This window comes from Chaetodon trifascialis, chromosome 12, assembly GCF_039877785.1.
Source record: "Chaetodon trifascialis isolate fChaTrf1 chromosome 12, fChaTrf1.hap1, whole genome shotgun sequence".
Classification (NCBI taxonomy): domain Eukaryota; kingdom Metazoa; phylum Chordata; class Actinopteri; order Chaetodontiformes; family Chaetodontidae; genus Chaetodon; species Chaetodon trifascialis.
Window position 1 is genome coordinate 19,936,985 of NC_092067.1, and position 17,273 is coordinate 19,954,257.

The 17,273-nt window shown below is 41.7% G+C and overlaps 1 protein-coding gene across 1 annotated transcript in view; it reads left to right on the plus strand.

Moving 5' to 3' along the window:
• The window catches only part of thsd7ba (thrombospondin, type I, domain containing 7Ba), a 174,496-nt gene extending 157,514 nt beyond the window's left edge, over positions 1-16,982 (plus strand). The window contains exons 21-29 of the mRNA XM_070976398.1: positions 374-491; positions 2,156-2,301; positions 3,731-3,893; positions 8,992-9,165; positions 11,128-11,223; positions 12,365-12,447; positions 13,872-14,067; positions 14,406-14,493; positions 14,816-16,982. Of these exons, the coding sequence (XP_070832499.1) occupies positions 374-491; positions 2,156-2,301; positions 3,731-3,893; positions 8,992-9,165; positions 11,128-11,223; positions 12,365-12,447; positions 13,872-14,067; positions 14,406-14,493; positions 14,816-14,897 (1,146 nt within the window). The 3' untranslated portion in view covers positions 14,898-16,982. The remainder of the gene's footprint in view (positions 1-373; positions 492-2,155; positions 2,302-3,730; positions 3,894-8,991; positions 9,166-11,127; positions 11,224-12,364; positions 12,448-13,871; positions 14,068-14,405; positions 14,494-14,815) is intronic.
• The last annotated feature ends 291 nt before the right edge of the window (positions 16,983-17,273 follow it).

Genomic DNA, 17,273 nt, shown 5'->3' on the forward strand with positions numbered 1-17,273 from the left:
AAGATGCATAACAGGAGTGGCTTAAACATTTCTCAGTGGTGGGTTGCAAACTGGATATCAGTCTGGAGTTCAGATATCCACAGTCATGTTGAACTGCTGAGTGAGGGGAGTTGTATGGGGATGCAGGCACTGTGTTCAGTATAATGTGCATTAACACTGTGATTCTCTTTCATAAAAATTCAGAGAATGTACAACTACAGCTAAATAACATTTGGAGGGAAGGTTAATGGTAAAATAGCTTCGCTGCTGCATCTCCGCTGTCCTCAAATGAACTGTGGCCTATTTAAAATATGGAAATGTGGGCGCTTCTTCTCTCCTGTTAGAGGAAATAATTAACTAGCCCTCCTCACAGCTCCGCTCTTGTTCTCTGCAGTTTGGTCTGATCAACAAGTGGAGGCTGGCAGAGAGCTGCGTGGTTGACTGCCCTGTCAGCTGTATACTCTCCGATTGGTCGCCGTGGGTGGAATGCTCGCACACCTGTGGTAGCCAAGGTAAACATGCGGGTAAACAACCTAAACTGAAACCAATGGGAACACCAACCTGATGAACAGACACAGAGTGGGCCACATGTGCAGCACCTCATTATTCCGTCTACTCAGGCATTCACCAAGATGTTGAATTGTGCATGAATACATTTAAATGCATTAAAATATTTACGAGTATGTGCAATCCAAAGCCTTATTATACTGAGAGACAGCGTGGCGAGTTTTTCTTTTTTTTTTCAGTAAGGTATATATTGATATTCCCACTTCATTACCATTCTGTATGAAGCCCAGTGTTTTTTAATTAATACAGGCTGCTTTTTACTTTATGAGGTGATATTTTAAGAACAGCAGGTTCATTTTAACTAAATTTTATACAGCTGACCTTTATGGACATCATAAATGATTCAGTGTTCCTAAATAAAATATATACCCTTTCTGTGCATGATTTCAAAAATACAATTAGCAAGCACCAACCTGTGGCATGCTGGGTATCACTTTGAGAAAGGCGTGTTATGACCTCATGCAATATACAAAAGTTAATCATTTAACCTGGATGCATGCGTTGTTTCTTTGGCCTCCTAAAGCCAATCTGGCAGGGAGAAAGCCTCTTATTCTGCTAATTAGAGACTCAACAGTGTCTTCTTAAGTTCATTAATTTTAATTTGTCATTGGCTGTGTCTCCTCACAGTTAACCCCTCGTTCCAATAAGCTCACACTAACACAGGCTGTCGGTTGGGGATTTTAAACCTGACACTCTCTCTCTGCTCAAACTGAGTGTGTCTCTGTCGCGCTCTCAGTTGCTTCTCACACATTGTGAAGCACATCTGTCAGCCTTGACGAGGGATTTGCGTCGTATCTGTGTCAGACGACGCAAGGATCGTGTTTTATCGTGTTTTAGGATGCCATGGGAGTGTTAATGTTTTGGGTTTGATTTTTGAGATGGCAGAGCTGAACGTCCTTTTGCCGTGTCCGCCTGGGGCGCAGGGAGCGCCGCACCTCCCCCGGCGTAACACAAACAAGCACGGCTTCTGTCCTGTGGGGATGGCAGGTGGAGGCCATGCCTTCGCTGAGCCTCACTCAGAGGACCCAGCTGCTACGACGTAGCAAAGCCACCCCATGACCAGCCTTCTTTGGTGTTGCCATTTACCAAACTTTTTCTCTCACACATTATTAATGGCTCACTTGAACAAAGCACTTGTGCGGGAAACTGTTAGATGTGAGCATAAAGTGGCACGGTGACACAGATGTATGGCGCTGTTGCACTAATTCCTCTTTGTCATGAGGAAAATGTTTCACTGGCTAAAGAGAAGGCGCAGCCTCCATTCACTCCTCAATAAATCATCATCATTCATTTCAGCCGCTCATTTTATTAACTGTTATTTCCTGGAGCCTCATGTCTGTGCAATGATGCATGTACTCTTGCCCTGACTTGCATGTAGTTTAGCCCTGAGTGTATGAATCTTACTGTCTGTGTTCTTTATTTACAGGTTTTTTATTCTTTAGAAGTTTGTCATATCGACAGTGGCCTTGAAAATTGTTGCTATTTTTGAGATTCATACATATAAAGGCAGCAAAGTGATCAGCTCACGCTCTGAAGCTCTATAAATACAGCTTGCAAATGTACTTGGTCTCCTCTGATCTATTATTCTTCCGGCCTTGATCTTCTGCAGGTCAGTCTGTTCGTACCCGCAGAATCCTGCAGGAGGCTCACGAGGAGGGTCAGCCGTGTCCCAACCAGCTCATTCAGACCAAACCATGTCCCATAAGGCCTTGCTATACGTGGCTGCTGAGCAACTGGTCTCAATGCACCGTAGAGGTATCACCTGCACTGTGAATGTTAGATTTAAGGCTAATTGATCTTCATGTGTTCACAAAGGGGGGGGCACTTGCACTTTTTTCCATGCATAGCTTCATTTTTTAATTGGTGCAGTTTGGAACGGCATCACTCTGAAGTGCCACATTTCTTAAAGGTACCCTGGGGCATAACACCATGGAGCAATGCTTTCATGGTCCCTGTTTTGTTTGCACATGTGCCTGCACACACAAGCACGCAACAGGTGGCACAATGCACATTCCTGCTGATGTTATTTTACTGAGCTAAATGAGGCGGTAACACACCGAGAAACGCAGGGAAAAAGAAGACTGCTTGCAAGTGAACGTGGATGTTAACAATGCAAGTTTCATAATTTGCAGATGTTTTATGAAGAATTAAAAGTATTCAACATATTTGTTACACCTCAAAAGCACACAAGTCAGAATTTTTGTGAGTTCCACTGAATAAAAAATGTACAAGGCAACTCCACATGGCACCATTAATCTCTTAAATTTTATAAGAATGTTGTGCATAAAAGTGTTAAAACCCACCGAAATGTGTGTTTTAGTTCAGGTTTGAATCAAGCCTTGAACCTCATCTGTGGGGTTGTCAAGGTCACCTGGTTTGTTCGTGGTCCTTGCTGTTGTAATGGCAGTCGTTAGAGTCCTTGGAGTTATCACATGAGGCCAAATGTGAATGGTTGTTGACTCTTCTAGGAAGAGAACAAAGAACAGCATTGTAGGCGGATGAATGGTGCCGTAAACCTCCTCCTCTGTTGAGGAATGGTTTCTCTGCTTCAACATAAATAGCCTCCTTTCAATTTGTTTATTTTTACTAATATATGTGCTTGTTCTGAATTTGATGCAGCAACCTGTTTCAAACAAGTTTGGACAGGAGCAACAAAAGACTGGGAAAGTTGTGGAAAGCTCCAAAAACACCTGTTTGATCATTCCACAGGTAAACAGGTTCTGTGGTAACAGGTGATAGTATCATTAATGGCTATGAAAGGGGCATCCTGGAAAGGCTCAGTCGTTCACAAGCACAGATGGAGCAAGGTTCACCACTTTGTAAACACATGATTGGATAAAGATGAACACATGGGCTCAGGAACACTTTGTGACATCGACGTCAGTAAACAGTTTGTTTGCAAATGATTTGCATTCCGTTTTTATTTACGTTTTACACTGCGTCCCAACTTTCAGGTTGTATATATGTGATATTTTAAAAGTGCCGTCATTAAGTGACATATTAGATATTCCATGGTGTCCAGTGTGAACCTGTGAGTAATTCTAATCCCACAGAGGAGCAACACCCAGTTAGTTTCAATTCATTCATATTTAATCAAGTGAAATAAATGCTTCTGTGAGCGCCTCTTACCTGAGTCAAAGTGAGGAAACATCTGTTGGTAAATCTCACATATTTGTTCGTGCAGGGTGCAGAGTGTGGTGAGGGGCTTCGGAGACGGAACCTGTCCTGTGCGGTCCACTGGGGACTGGGGTCGTCTCCTCAGACGGTGGAGGAGGAGCTTTGTGGAGACAAACTGAGGCAGCGGATTCAACAGGAGATGGAGCAGCCGTGCTTCGTTCCCTGCCCGGGTAAAGCTGCACTCTAACACACCCGTTTAACATCTCTGCTTTTCAAATGTGTTGACATTCAGTACATTAAGTTATTGATGTAATTGCATGAAATATACAGTGTATTATCATTTTATAATCTGCTCCGCAAAACTACATGATTGCATGCATTATTTATTACTGTATTCATTTTGGGTGCATAATACCAATAATTATTTGGCCTGGGTCTTTTTCTAATCAATAATGTTGTTTTTGAACACAAACTCATTTGCTGGAATCTGCCAATACGATTCTCTCCTCTTCAAGTCATTGGCATTTTCAGCTGCTAAATAATTATTGCAAAATCAATGAAAGTCATAGATTAACTAATGACTGTTCCAGCTCTACATTATCTGGATGGGCACATCCAGTAACTACCAGGAAAAAAAGACACAACATCCACTTGGATAGACGAAGTTCATATCTTATATTAATATGGTACCTATAAGAGCACAAAGGCTGCAAAGATTAGTAGTAATTAAAAGAGAGATTCATTTTACGTTGATTTTAGTTGGTTTTTTTTTTTTTTTTTTACTCTACATCACGTAGCAACCCAGAAATAGAAATAGTGAGAAATCCTGTGCTAACTGGAACAATTAACTGATCAAAATGCAGAGAGAAATCACTCCACCTGTGATAACCATGCAATTAACAGCTATCAGCATTCAGCATGGGGAGAGCTTGTGTGCCAGAGCAAAGACAGCGATTTTCCAGCATCAGAATTAAACCAGTTTGAAGAACAGCTGTGCTGCAAAAGCATTAAATAAGAACGACATACGATGAGATAGAATAAAACTATTAAACTGGCTGTATTCTAACTTAGCCTGCTCTCTTCTTTTGCGTCACACTGATTCAGAGGCAAGATTTTACAAGTTGCTGGCAACACATCATTATTCAGCACAAAGTGCAGCCACAGCAGTGTGGGCTGATGGTAAAAGCAGCGATGGTACCCAAAGGTACAAGACGGCTGTGTTGGGGGTACTTGAAAATAACGAGCTGCATGTGTTGTCCCTGTACCAGCAAAACAGGTACTGATGCCCTGAACCTCATCACACTTTAACACAAATTTGAGATCTGTAAAATGACCGCTAAGAACCACCGGCCTCTAGAGAAACTAATCATGTTTACCTCGAGTTTGCGCTGCAGTAACTCAGCTGGTAGAGCGCGTACGTCTATCAAGAGTCCTTACAGCAACAGCCTGGGTTCACCTCCAGCTCATGCCCTCTTGCTGCTTGTAATCCCCTGCCTTTCCTGCACCTCTCCAGCTGTCACTGTCTAAATAAAGTAGAAATGCCCCAAAAAATAAATGTTTATTTCGAGATCCTATGTGGAACTCTAACGGGAAACACTGACAATCATGTTAAAAATAGGGAGATTTGCTCTCTGCACCATCAAATATGTATTTTTTAAGTGGCAAATAACAACTAGCCAGGACTGAGATTGGTTATTGATTGTGCCCATTAAATTTCTGTCTCATTAAAGCTGCAGGGGACGTGTTATGGCCTATTATTCGACAAAACTACATGAAAAATGAAAACAGTATGCAGGTGGAAAACACTCAGAGGTACTGAAGCATTCTGAAAATTCAAAGCACTAGAATAGATTACTTAATTTAGCATTTTAAGCCCTTAATAATATTCCAATCATAAACAAATATATCTGGCTGTGAGCTCAACCACTTGAGTTTTTGACATGCTATAATAAAGTATGTTCTGTTGCAGCATCTAAATGGAGATTAGCAGCATTTGTCTGTCACAGGTGCATCAACAGATTTTGACCTTGTACAAATTACATCGCTAAACTGCATCATTTAAATAATGTGCTAATTACACAGAGATCACACACCAAACTTGAATGAGTGGCGCTGCATGTTCATGTGCTTGAGCTGTACTTTACAGCCACTGCTGGAGACATTAAGATGTAGATCAACTTGTTTTCCTTGCAAGTTTAACAGCGCAACCCTGCTTCCTAGAAATTAGGCTTATATACAGCTAATTTGCTTTCATAATTACATCAAATGTAATGGTGGTGACAAATGTAATTGCTGCCTGGATGGTGTTCAGAGTCAGCATTTCTTTGAGTGAATGAAACACAATATTTTATGCATCGCGCTGGAGTTGCAAGGAGGTGGTCAGTTTGAATGATGGGTGTACAAAGTGCAGGACTGTGACACCAGAATCCAGAAATCAGCATTACGTTTCCTTCAAAACGTACTTGCTGTTGCTAATTAGTTGTACATAAACGTCGTTTTTCAGAGACAGGGCTGAACAGTGCTACTGCATTCACTGCAGTCTGCGGTACACATCACTCCGCATGCACGCTGTTTTCTGATGGATGATGATAAAAGTGCATCAGTGCTTGCAGAGCGCTGCCTGTACTGTAGCTGTAAAAACATGGTGTGTCTTGGCACTGCCTGTACCTTCAGGGTGGACAGAACTTGACAGTGACGTCTTGTAAAAAAACACTTAATGTTCCTGTTTCTTTTCTCGTCGTCTCAGTGTAATGCCAAATGCAGGCTTGATGGAGCTATTCCATTAGCGTCAAACAGAAAATCTCACCTTTTAGACATTTATATTGAAATCACAATGTCACACAGCAATTTTAATAGATCATTTTGAGGAAATTAGGGACCTATAACATAAAGCATGGTTTTTAATTATATCACAGTGTCAATCTCATCATTGGGAAAATCACCACATCATACTTGCCTGACATCCCATGATGCCAATTGGTGTTTTTTTTTTTTTTTTTTTTAAATCCATTTTTAGGCCACGTTGTGAATGAAGCTTTTGCCGTCAGTAGGGAAGATTCTGGCCAGCTGACAACTGTGATCTAAATCACTTCTCACTGTCAGGCTTTCCACACCGAAAATCTACAACGAAGCTTTACTGTCCTGCACGCTTAGCTGACGTGCAAGCCAGCTCCACAAGTAGCATTGCATAAATCAGATTTTCTGTCATTTTTAAACGAAAAACACAATCATTATCATCTGATAAAAAGACAGCTCTGATTTCCTTCGGCATGGTTCTCACCAAGCGAGGCTCTTGTTAACTTTGCTACGAAGAGACACCATCTTGCAGTGCTTGCTCTTGCTCATCTGGTTCTCACCCTCCTCTGATCCTTGCCTTGATTCATCACTCAGCCTCGCCTTTGCTGTGAGCCCTGGCTCAGGATCAGGAGTGTTTGATGGCCGGAGCAGATGTGTGTGTGTGTGTTTGTGTTCATGTGTCCGTCGGTGTGAAGGTGGCAGGCACGGCACAGGGGGCCTGGGGAGGGGCTGTTGACATGTATGTGATTTACACTGTGTGTGTGTGTGTGTGTGTGTGTGTGTGTGTGTGTGTGTGTGTGTGTGTGTGTGTGTGTGTTGCTGTTTGCTGTACACTGCAGCTTTTGCCACAGCATGTTTCCACAGCCAGAGCAGCATGGGGGAAGAGCTGATTGAGTGGATCTGTGTGAAGATGAAAGATAATGAGATGCGTGAATCTGCAGACAGTCACTAATGGGCGTTCAGGGCAGAGAATCAGAGGGTTGTTCTGGCTGAGGAGCTGTGGCAGTGGGTGATATTATCACTACAAGCTGACCCTATCAAGGATTGCACTGGATATTAATGCTTGACCTTCAAGGAAGCAAGTGTTGGTGTGGTATTTGTAGACTCACAGAAATACATCAACAAGCCTTTATCCACTAAAAGCATTTCCCAAACCAAATGAAGTTCACATCTCCTAAGCTACGAGGCATGATTCAGTATTACCCGTTGCCTTTACAGTTGCGCTCAGAGTTATAGCTTGGATTGTATAATTTATAACTCTGATTGGTCTATTACTTCGGAATACCCACTGGGCTGTCTGAGTAATTTGTTTGTGCATTTGGTACATTATCAGCCGCGGATGTATGCTGAAGTTGTTTTCAGTGTCTTTTAAATGTCCCAGGAGCGATCATGGGGGCCAACAAAATGATCCCTGACAAACAACACCCTCAAATATCTGACAAGAAAGTGTTACACAGTGTTGCTGACTAAGGTGTAGGGCTGCCTAAATTGGCCAGAAATTGCATTAGATTATTCCCTCTGCCAAAGCACATAGGTTTGAAGCATTCAAATATTTATTTTTGTGCATTGTGTCCATAAGAGGGAAAACCAATGTAACGAGAGACATACATGAATTATTGACGCGTAAGTATTATTTTAATTTTTGATATTTAATTTAATTTTCAGTCAATTAAAGCGACATTTTGTGCAGAGTTTTAAACATGTGCCAGTCCTTGTTGTCTTAGAAGATCTTGATAATCCCAGACAAGCAGTAGACATGCCTGTCACATATTATCTGATTATGAACCCTATTTTCCCATGTTTCTGTGGCCAAGTGACTAGTGGAGACAACAAGAAGTTTTTCCAGTATTTAGCGAGAGAGAGCACGAAACAGGCTGCAGTGTAATTCTGTTTGCCAACCGTCGATGTACGTCCACTGAAAGAGTTCGTTTTTGCCACCGACAGGCTCAGATTGTTGTCTGATAACATGGTGGAAAGAGTCTCTACAGACAGAACTTTCTGTTAAACAGTAAGATTCTTTAATTCACAGAAACAATAATTTTATGATCATGAAGCACACTTCACTCAAACTCAACAGAAACAAACTAAAACTCATCAAAACCTTCTTTGTTCGTCTTTCCGCTGTTCCAACAATCATCACCAACTTTGGTTTGGTTGAAACAAACGACGAGGAGTGAGGGAAAGGGCAGACATCAGAGGAGCAGCGGGGGAAACGGCGTGTAGAGCTGGAATATTTTCACATCTAACTGGGAAATTATTTCCACCGGACATTTTGACCAGAGAAACTTAAATATGTCAGACTTCAACAGATTTTTCTGGTAAAAAATGGTAATTAGCAGACAACAGAAACTCTGGTTTTGTGACTCCTGTCCGTCATGCAGTGCGTTCAGCACAGCTGCTTTTTTCCCAACTGAATATTAATTTTCACAGTTGAATATCTGTATTGTTTTTACATTTCAAATATATATTCAAATTCTGAATATCCGTCGACAGCCAGTCACTGATGTTCTCTCTGTCTCTTTTTCCTCTCAGGAGACTGCCATTTGACTGTGTGGTCATCTTGGAGCTCTTGCCAGCTGACCTGCCTGGAGGGGCGCAGCTTTGAGACCACCGGGCGCCAAGCTCGCTCAAGAGCTGTGATCATTCAGGTCATGGAGAACCAGGGCAGCTGCCCACATCAAGTCTTTGAGACCCAGCCCTGTCAAGGTACTGAGGAAACCGCTTCTACACAAAAGTCAGACAGTGGTGAGGGAGGTCTTAACGTAGCCTCATTTGAAAGCCTTACTTAAACTGCAATCATTGATTTTTTAATAAAAATGCATCATGTCATTACTGTGAGAAGTGTTGATGGTGATGAACCTGCAGTGAGTTATTACCCCACTCTGTATTTCCCTTTTGGTTTTCTTGCAGCTGTTTTCAGCACCAAACAGCAGACATGCAAAGTTAGCCTGTAGCTGCTGTACTAAAGCAGCAAAAGAGCCAGACAGACATGGTGGAGTCAAGAAAAAGTAAAGTGGATTTTGGACAGAAACTACAAATGAATGCTATTGCTGGTTTGTTTGAGCTTGATGTGTAAGTAATAAATTGTTTGCTAGCCTGTTAGTCATATCAGCTGTTGTCGGTGTGTTCACAGCTTGTTTCCACTGACCCTAAGTAGACCAAAAATCTGCTAAAGAGGCTTAAAAGCTAACTTTACGCTCAGCTGAAAAGCATTTTTTGGCCTCTTCTCTGGTTGAATGTGAAGGCTTTTACACCTGTTACCACACCCCGCTGTGACACACTGCAGCCAGGTCAGCAAAAACTAGGCTTTAACTGGTGTTAACTTGACTTTTATTCTCCCTATAAATGGACACAAACAATAGGGGCACAAGCTAAATATCAAGTATCTTGAAGCTCCACATTTGCTTTAATTCAGACCAGCTGGATTCCTCCTTCCTCCCTCCCTGCTGTTACTCTCCATCTATGGGGATTTTGAACATTGCACATGGAAGAACCAAAGCCTCTGATCCTCCAGATGGATCAATGGAGTGGACGTCCTCTAATAAACATTCAATAAACTTCAGATCTCCTTATGAGGGCCACAGAAAGGGTTTGATGTCATCCTGCTTTGAAAGCACACTCTAATGTTTATTAGTGTCTATCGCAGCACTGTTCCATTGGAAATTAATGAGTGTTTGCACGACAGAGCACTCATCAGCCCTTCCACAGCTCATCACAGACAGTTATAGACTGGAGGCTTCTTTTGGGTTTCACAAACCATAAACCTGTCTGACAGGTGTCACCCAGTCAAAAATCTGATTCTACAAGTGCGATTAAAATTTACAAAAATCCTGAAAAGGCTATCGAGGTGTCTGCATTTGAAAATGAAAGTCAGAACCGCTGCAGTACTTCTCCAGTTCAGATGGAGGTGGATGCATACTGTGTGTATTTCACTGAGGAATAATGTTCATGCTTTTAATTTGACTCTTTGATGGAGTTTATTAGATGTATATTATCATGTTTCTTACCTTTTCACGCTGTTTCATTACATCTTGTACTTTCGTCACTGCTGTACCTACTTACCTTCATATATCCAATCAGCCACCAAGTATTTGTCTCCTGCCAGCTCCCGTTTCCCTCATTAATTAGCTGCTTTCAGAAGTTGCATTTCAAATGGTAATTGTCCAGAACTTGTCATTCATTGTAATACTGCACACCTGTGCAGCTAAATATGTAATTTTAATCTAGAGACTGTATTTTAAAGTCCTTTCCTGTTGTGTTTGTATTGTCTGTAGGGGGTTTCTTCACACTGTGATCTTGGCATGAAATTCAACGCTACATGTGTGGTTACATTTTCTCCAATACATAAAATCAGGCTCAGGTATCTTTCAATCTTAACCTATAGCTCTCCTCAAGAAAATAAGAGCCTTCTTCTTTGAAAATAAGGGGGTGTCTTTGATGCATTTTGAACCACTTTCTCATTTCCTCCGAAGAGGAAATGTCTTGTTGTCTAACAGTTCAGAGGAAAAGCTGTCCTTTTCCTTTCACTGCAAACATACAGTAATTACCTTATAATATGAAATAGCAGGGCGGCAAAAGAAGCGATGGTTAATGTCCATCGCAGCCTGATGACAGGGCTGGATGCCCAAAACAAACTGCGGCTGAGCATCGTTTCTGCCCCTGCTGCAGGAGGAAAATGTCACAGTTACCAGTGGAGGACGGGAGGATGGAGCAACAATGAGAGAGCAGTGTGGTGCCAGCGCTCAGATGGTGTCAATGTCACAGGTGAGTAGCTGCTGTGTCGTCTGGACACCTGTGAGGGGTTGTGCCAAAGCTCTCGTGGGAACACACACAGACACACTCTTATATAAATGTATAAGCAACTGAAAGTGTCCCAGTTTTGTACCCTGTCTTAAATTGAATCAGTGAGAACAGCAAAAAGCCGCATGGAGTCACAGTTTTTTAATTCAGTCTCCACCACATGGACATGCGCTACAATATCAGATTATTTGATCGCTGGAAAATGAATTTGTAAGCGCTGCCATCACAGTAAGTGAATCTTCTTTCATTCATCTGAGAAAGCTGTCACACTGGTAATTTTGGCAGAGGTGGTAGTAGCAGGTGGTTTAGAAATACATTTAGAATGGATTTCCTCGTTGGCTCAGGAGATAATTGAAACGTTTGGAAGCGAGTTGGAAGGGTGGATACAAAAACGGATGCGATGTCTTTTGCAATTGTTAATCTCAGTTTACAATATTAGTGCACTCTTCATGGGTTATATCCTTCAATAGATATGATCTGTGACTTGACCGCCTGCAAAAAAAAAATCAGATGGTTTCAAAATTACGCGTGATGGCCTGCAGTACATGTATATGCACTCACACACACACATGCAGGGATAATTTTAGTACAGTGTTCTAGTTGAATTTAACACCTTATTTGATCTGCCCGTTCTCAGTACAGCCCCTATTGATTTCTCGTCTCCCTCTTAACATAAGTAATCAATAAGCCAGACTCTGAGCTGCGAGGCTTTCAATCCATATAAATATAATCACGCATTTGTCTTTGTGGGAAGTAAAGCAGGCGTAGAGAAACAGAACAAAGGTAATAGTGCTGTGGGAACGGAAGCTTTAGGCGAGCTTCATGTGCTGTAAATAGTGGGTGAATTTGATCTTATCGCTGTAAGGAAGTGTTTCTGGCAAATATGAGCCCAGAAGGAATAACCTCCCTCTGCAGAGACGGCAAGAACCCAAGGCATTACTCTTTGATATTTTGACATGCAATTTTCCATGTTGGAATTAAAATGTTCACAGATTGATCAGGGACCCTGATAGGCAACTGAGCCCATTAATCAGGTGTGACAGTACATTAATTTAGTGATCAATGGGTAAAGGAACAGAAATAAGAACTTGTTGTTTTTCTCCAGGGGGGTGTTTCCCACAGAAAAGGCCGGCCGCGGTCAGACACTGCCATCCTCCGTGCACTAAACCCTTCTCACACTGCACGCCGGTAAGATCACTGTACTTTGATCAAGCTGCTGTGATCTCTGCAATTCTGTTTCCAGCTGCTACCACATTCTAGCTGAGGAGTTAAATGGATTTTGACAGATGACATTTTTAATTGCCATTCAAGGGTGATCACATTAATAGCAATGAATGTGGGCTCAGTGTCAGTTAGGGACTACACCTATCTGGGGGGAAAACTGCACAGAAGCAGCCATGAAAATGACAAAGAAGGGCCTAAGCTTGAAGTTTTACTGCCCCTCTGAGTACCCTCCATGTAACTGCACAGAAATAAAAAAAAGTGATGCATTTATGAAGGCAGTTTCATCTTCTTAGGAGACACAACAGTTTTCAAGTGAGTCAGTCAATCTTAGAAATTGCTTAGGCATTCCACTAGATTCTTTGATTGGTTGATTTACTTCATTTATGGATTAGCAGGCAAGGGAAAAACAAAACATGTTAATGTGTCAACATGGTCCCAAGAAGCACAAGAGATGTAGCATTAAAACACAATCCTGAAGGACAAAAACACATCACCACAGTGTAAGATATAGAATATAACTCCCACCTCAAAAGTAAGGGCAGCGAAAATAAGAATTTCATTAAAATCATGTTATCCTCATCTATAAGAAGCTCCTAACCTGACTTCTGTAAGCCCCTCTCACATTTAAAAAGTGTGCAGAGGAAGGCTGTTCCACAACATAGTGCCAGTGTAAAATCAGGCTGGAATAGTTGGCATTGCCAGCAAAAATAATTGGGAAGCCGCAGATGAAGCTGAGTGAGCTGTATACTGTGAGGACAAGAGATAAAGCCTTAAGCGTTCTGACAGACTGTTCTCATCCTTCATTTTCTCCGTTTGAGACTCTGAACTGTGGAAGGCGCTATAGGGAGCCTTTGGCAACGCGAAATATGTTTAAGGAGTCTTTTATTCCAAGTGCAATCAGCATTTTAAACTCAAAAACTGAGCCACACATCTTGCCCCACAATATTTTGTGTTGTATTTGAATGTTTTATGCTTTGTGTTAGGTGTCTTATCTGTAATTTTCGTTTGTGCACCGTAGTGCACTCCAGGCTTTTTTGCTTTTTTTTGTCTGTCTTGGTGACATATTGCTACCGCTTTTATTAAAATTTCCACTCTGGTGGACAATAAGCTGTATTCTATTCATGTCTCTTTTTTTTTATAACATTTTAGGTGCTTAATGCAGATGAAATGCCTGGGAAGTGTTGGTGTAATCTACCCCCTGAGGAGCACATTTTAATGTCAGTGTTGGGATTGAGAGCCTTTTGAAGGAGTAGAGGAAAGCAGAGTAGTCCCCATACGTGGCAGAGCGTTTTGTCAGCTGTGTTTTCTATCAATGGGAAAGTAACGATCTCAGTCATATTGTGTTGGCTGCAAATGATGTTCTTATGGCCTCGCCTCCCCCCATGCAGAGCGGAGTGTGTGGGTGTGAGAAGGGTTACACTGAAGTGATGACCACGCACGGCTTCTTGGACTACTGCACCAGAACCCCGGGGGTGGACAACAACAAGAAAGCTGATGTGAAAACCAGCTCTGGAAGATTAAAACCCGGGCCGTCTCAAGCCCAGGACCTCTTCAACAAGTGGACCTTACGACCTGTTGGCCCAGGTAGTGAAATGGAAATCATCTTTACAGCTCGGCCGACGTGCCTGAGATCACTCCCGCCTTTGTACCAGGCTTTGTAGCTCTAGGCTCAATGGGCCGGGGGTGGAATCCATTCTAGGTCAATGTTTTTTCTTGGGCTCGTTATTAGAATGCTAGAAAAAAATCAATGGCTTATAAAAACGTCAAGAAACGCTAGTTGTCTCCTCTGCAGTGCGTGTGGAAAGAGAATAAACCTTCTGCTTTATTGTGAAACGTTAGAAAGTTCAAAGGATCTCCAGACAAAAGATGCAGACATACATGTATTTAAAACTTTGTATTAAAGCTGCCTTTTGATTGCACAGATGGAAGAGTAAAGCTGTGGGTTTACGCCGTGACTGCCGTCGGATTCATCTTAATACTCTTCATTATTGCGTTATCGTTCCTGGTCTGGTACGTACCATATTGCTTTCTTAGGAGATTCCTCACTGTGCAATTTCAAGAACAAAAGCCCCATTGTAGGTCGCACACACTGTGGATGAGAACAAACCGAACAGTGAGAAACAAATTCCAAACCATCTGCTTCCCCCGAGAAGAACCTTGTCAAGTATGAGTTGTATTCCTCACAATATTTTTGTCTGCTGTGTGCTGCTGCTGCTATCAGATAATGGAATTCTTTGTAAAGACTGAAATCAAGTTGGGCTGCTCTGAGCTGCTAAGTCAGATAACCTGTCAGCTTCTCTTTCTTGTCTGTTTTTTTTTTTTTTTTTTTCAGCAAGCCATCCAAAACCACTAAGACGTCTCCTCCTCCGCAGAAGCCCTTGACCCTGGCCTACGATGGTGACATGGATATGTAACCGGGCTGCTATACCTCACAAGGACGTCCATCAGATACCACTGATCGTTGGCCAGTTTGAGCTGGGAGACTCTTTGCTGTAGTGCCAATCGTGTTGCAAAAAATGCAGCGGACAAGTAGCGCTGCTCACGCGTGATTTGCAGCCGGAGGGCAATGGAGCCCAGAATTTTGGCTGCAGCCAACAGAAGAGGAACCAAAGCCGAACATGGTGAAAATGAGATAAAAGGTCTCTAGACGTCGGAAATAAATGGACCACTGCTTTCTTTTTTTTACTGCTAGCATTGTGAACACACAGTTGAAGCACTGTTTTCAACCCACAAATCGTGAAGACAAAGACAAAGACAGAGTGGCTCTACAGTTGTTGATTTCTTTTTTGGGGGGGGGGGAGTTGTGTGTGTATGTGTGAAAAATCAGAGGGACCACCTGGTTATTTTTCTCGTATTTGTGTCGTGAGGGAGAAGAAACACCTCGAGTCAGCCGTCACTCATGACATTCAGATGCAGAACAACAGAACGTTTGACATTTGACTTTGTCTCATCAGTGCTGGATCTTTGTAAAAGGAAATGTCACAAGCCTTTTGGGTAAACAAACAGCCTTTTTTTTTTTTGAATATCTGAGAATAAACAAGATGCTCTATGCACTACGTTAGTGCTGATTCACTTTTTTTCTTTCAAATGACTTTTCTAGTGTTTCAATTGTAATGCAAGTTGTTGCTGTCAGATTGTGTTTTGTTGATGATGCCATATGTTGTGTATATGTGGAAACCAAAAGCAGGCTTGCCTTGAATTTAACAATAAAACGATGCAGTAATTTCTCCTCCCTCAAAAAGACTCCCAGCCACCGAGGACTAAATTAGGAAACAACCTCAAAATTGTGGAAATTTGCTCTGAAACATGGCAGACTGCTTTGGAATTCAGTCAAGAATTAACGTCAAACAACAGACGCAGACCTTTAATGCAAATTATCAAATACCAGCATGACAAAGATCATACCTCATACACACTTTTTCATCAAATGCAAAACAAAACAGCAGTGATCACCAAAACATACAGAAGAATAGAACTTAAGAATTATCTACTGGAGCAAATATGCTTTACTTTTTCCACACGGATGCCATACTTCATTTTCTTTTCACATCTTTTCATTCATAACATTTCATCCAGATGCAGGATCAGCTGACAGAGCAAGGGAAGAAAACCATTTTTGACATTATTGCGCTTTTTTCATTTCTGCACCACACAGACAGGGCTCAACACATGACAGCACGTACCAAGTATTTGTAGCATTTCTCTAACTCACCCTCTAAAGTAAAGCTGTTTCATTTATTCATCCCTGAAATTCTTTCTGATTTCCACTTACAGTACGATTTCTTCTGCCAGAGCACCATCCCAAAGCATCTTAATGCACCGTAAACACTTACATTTAGTATCATTTAGACATGGATCCTTCAGTGCATTATTCATACGACCCAGCGGAGAGTGAAGCTCCTAATATTTGGTGGTTTCGGCGCTGACCAGAGTTTATGCTGTTTCTCTTTCTGCCTCCACAAACTAAAGATTTGGTCTTGTGTTATCTGACCTCCTTCTGAATGTATTTTACCAGTAACTCTATAATCTTTATGGTTGTGCAAATATGGTTGTTACATGTTGTAACAATTGTATTTCAACAGCTGATTGTACGTAGGCATGCTTGATCCATTTTGGCAGAAAGTGCTCCGAGTGGCCTTGCAGAGATTCTGTTTTACAAGTTGCCAAACATTTTAGTGTAGATTCTTTTAGGAATTTCTTATATTTGGCCAACGAAAGGTTGTATGGTAAAGGTTTAGTCAATGTTAAATCCAGTTCTGACATACTGATATTTTCTAATTAATGTGACCAACTAATTGACGATTATCTGGCCACATTTCCATTATAAAACAAAGAGCAGCCAACTTCTGACCTGATAAGAGGATACTATTGGGTTATGTCCAAGAAAATCTAAAATAATGTTCACTCATTGTTTACAGTACCATGCTATTTGTGTTACTATTGTGTGTACATGGAGAGCTGGACAAAAATGCAAATAAATTGTGGAACCATGTGAACATAAAACACTGCATTCTTTCCTCTTCGTTGTACATTTCAGAGTGAGTGAAAACTATTCGAGAGAGGGATGCTCCATACCCGCTGTGATTTTCATCAGCTCCTTGCCTCTCAAGTCTTGATAAATTGTAATTACTGATACAGGCTCCGAGCAGAGCCCAGAATGATAAGCAGCTGATAAGATTCATCTTGCCCTCTAGTCAGATTCCCAGCCCGATAATCCCAGGATGCTCGCAGGTTGCAGGGGAAGTAGTGTTTAAATCTTTTGTCTCATCTAATTCATTTGTTTTAGACTG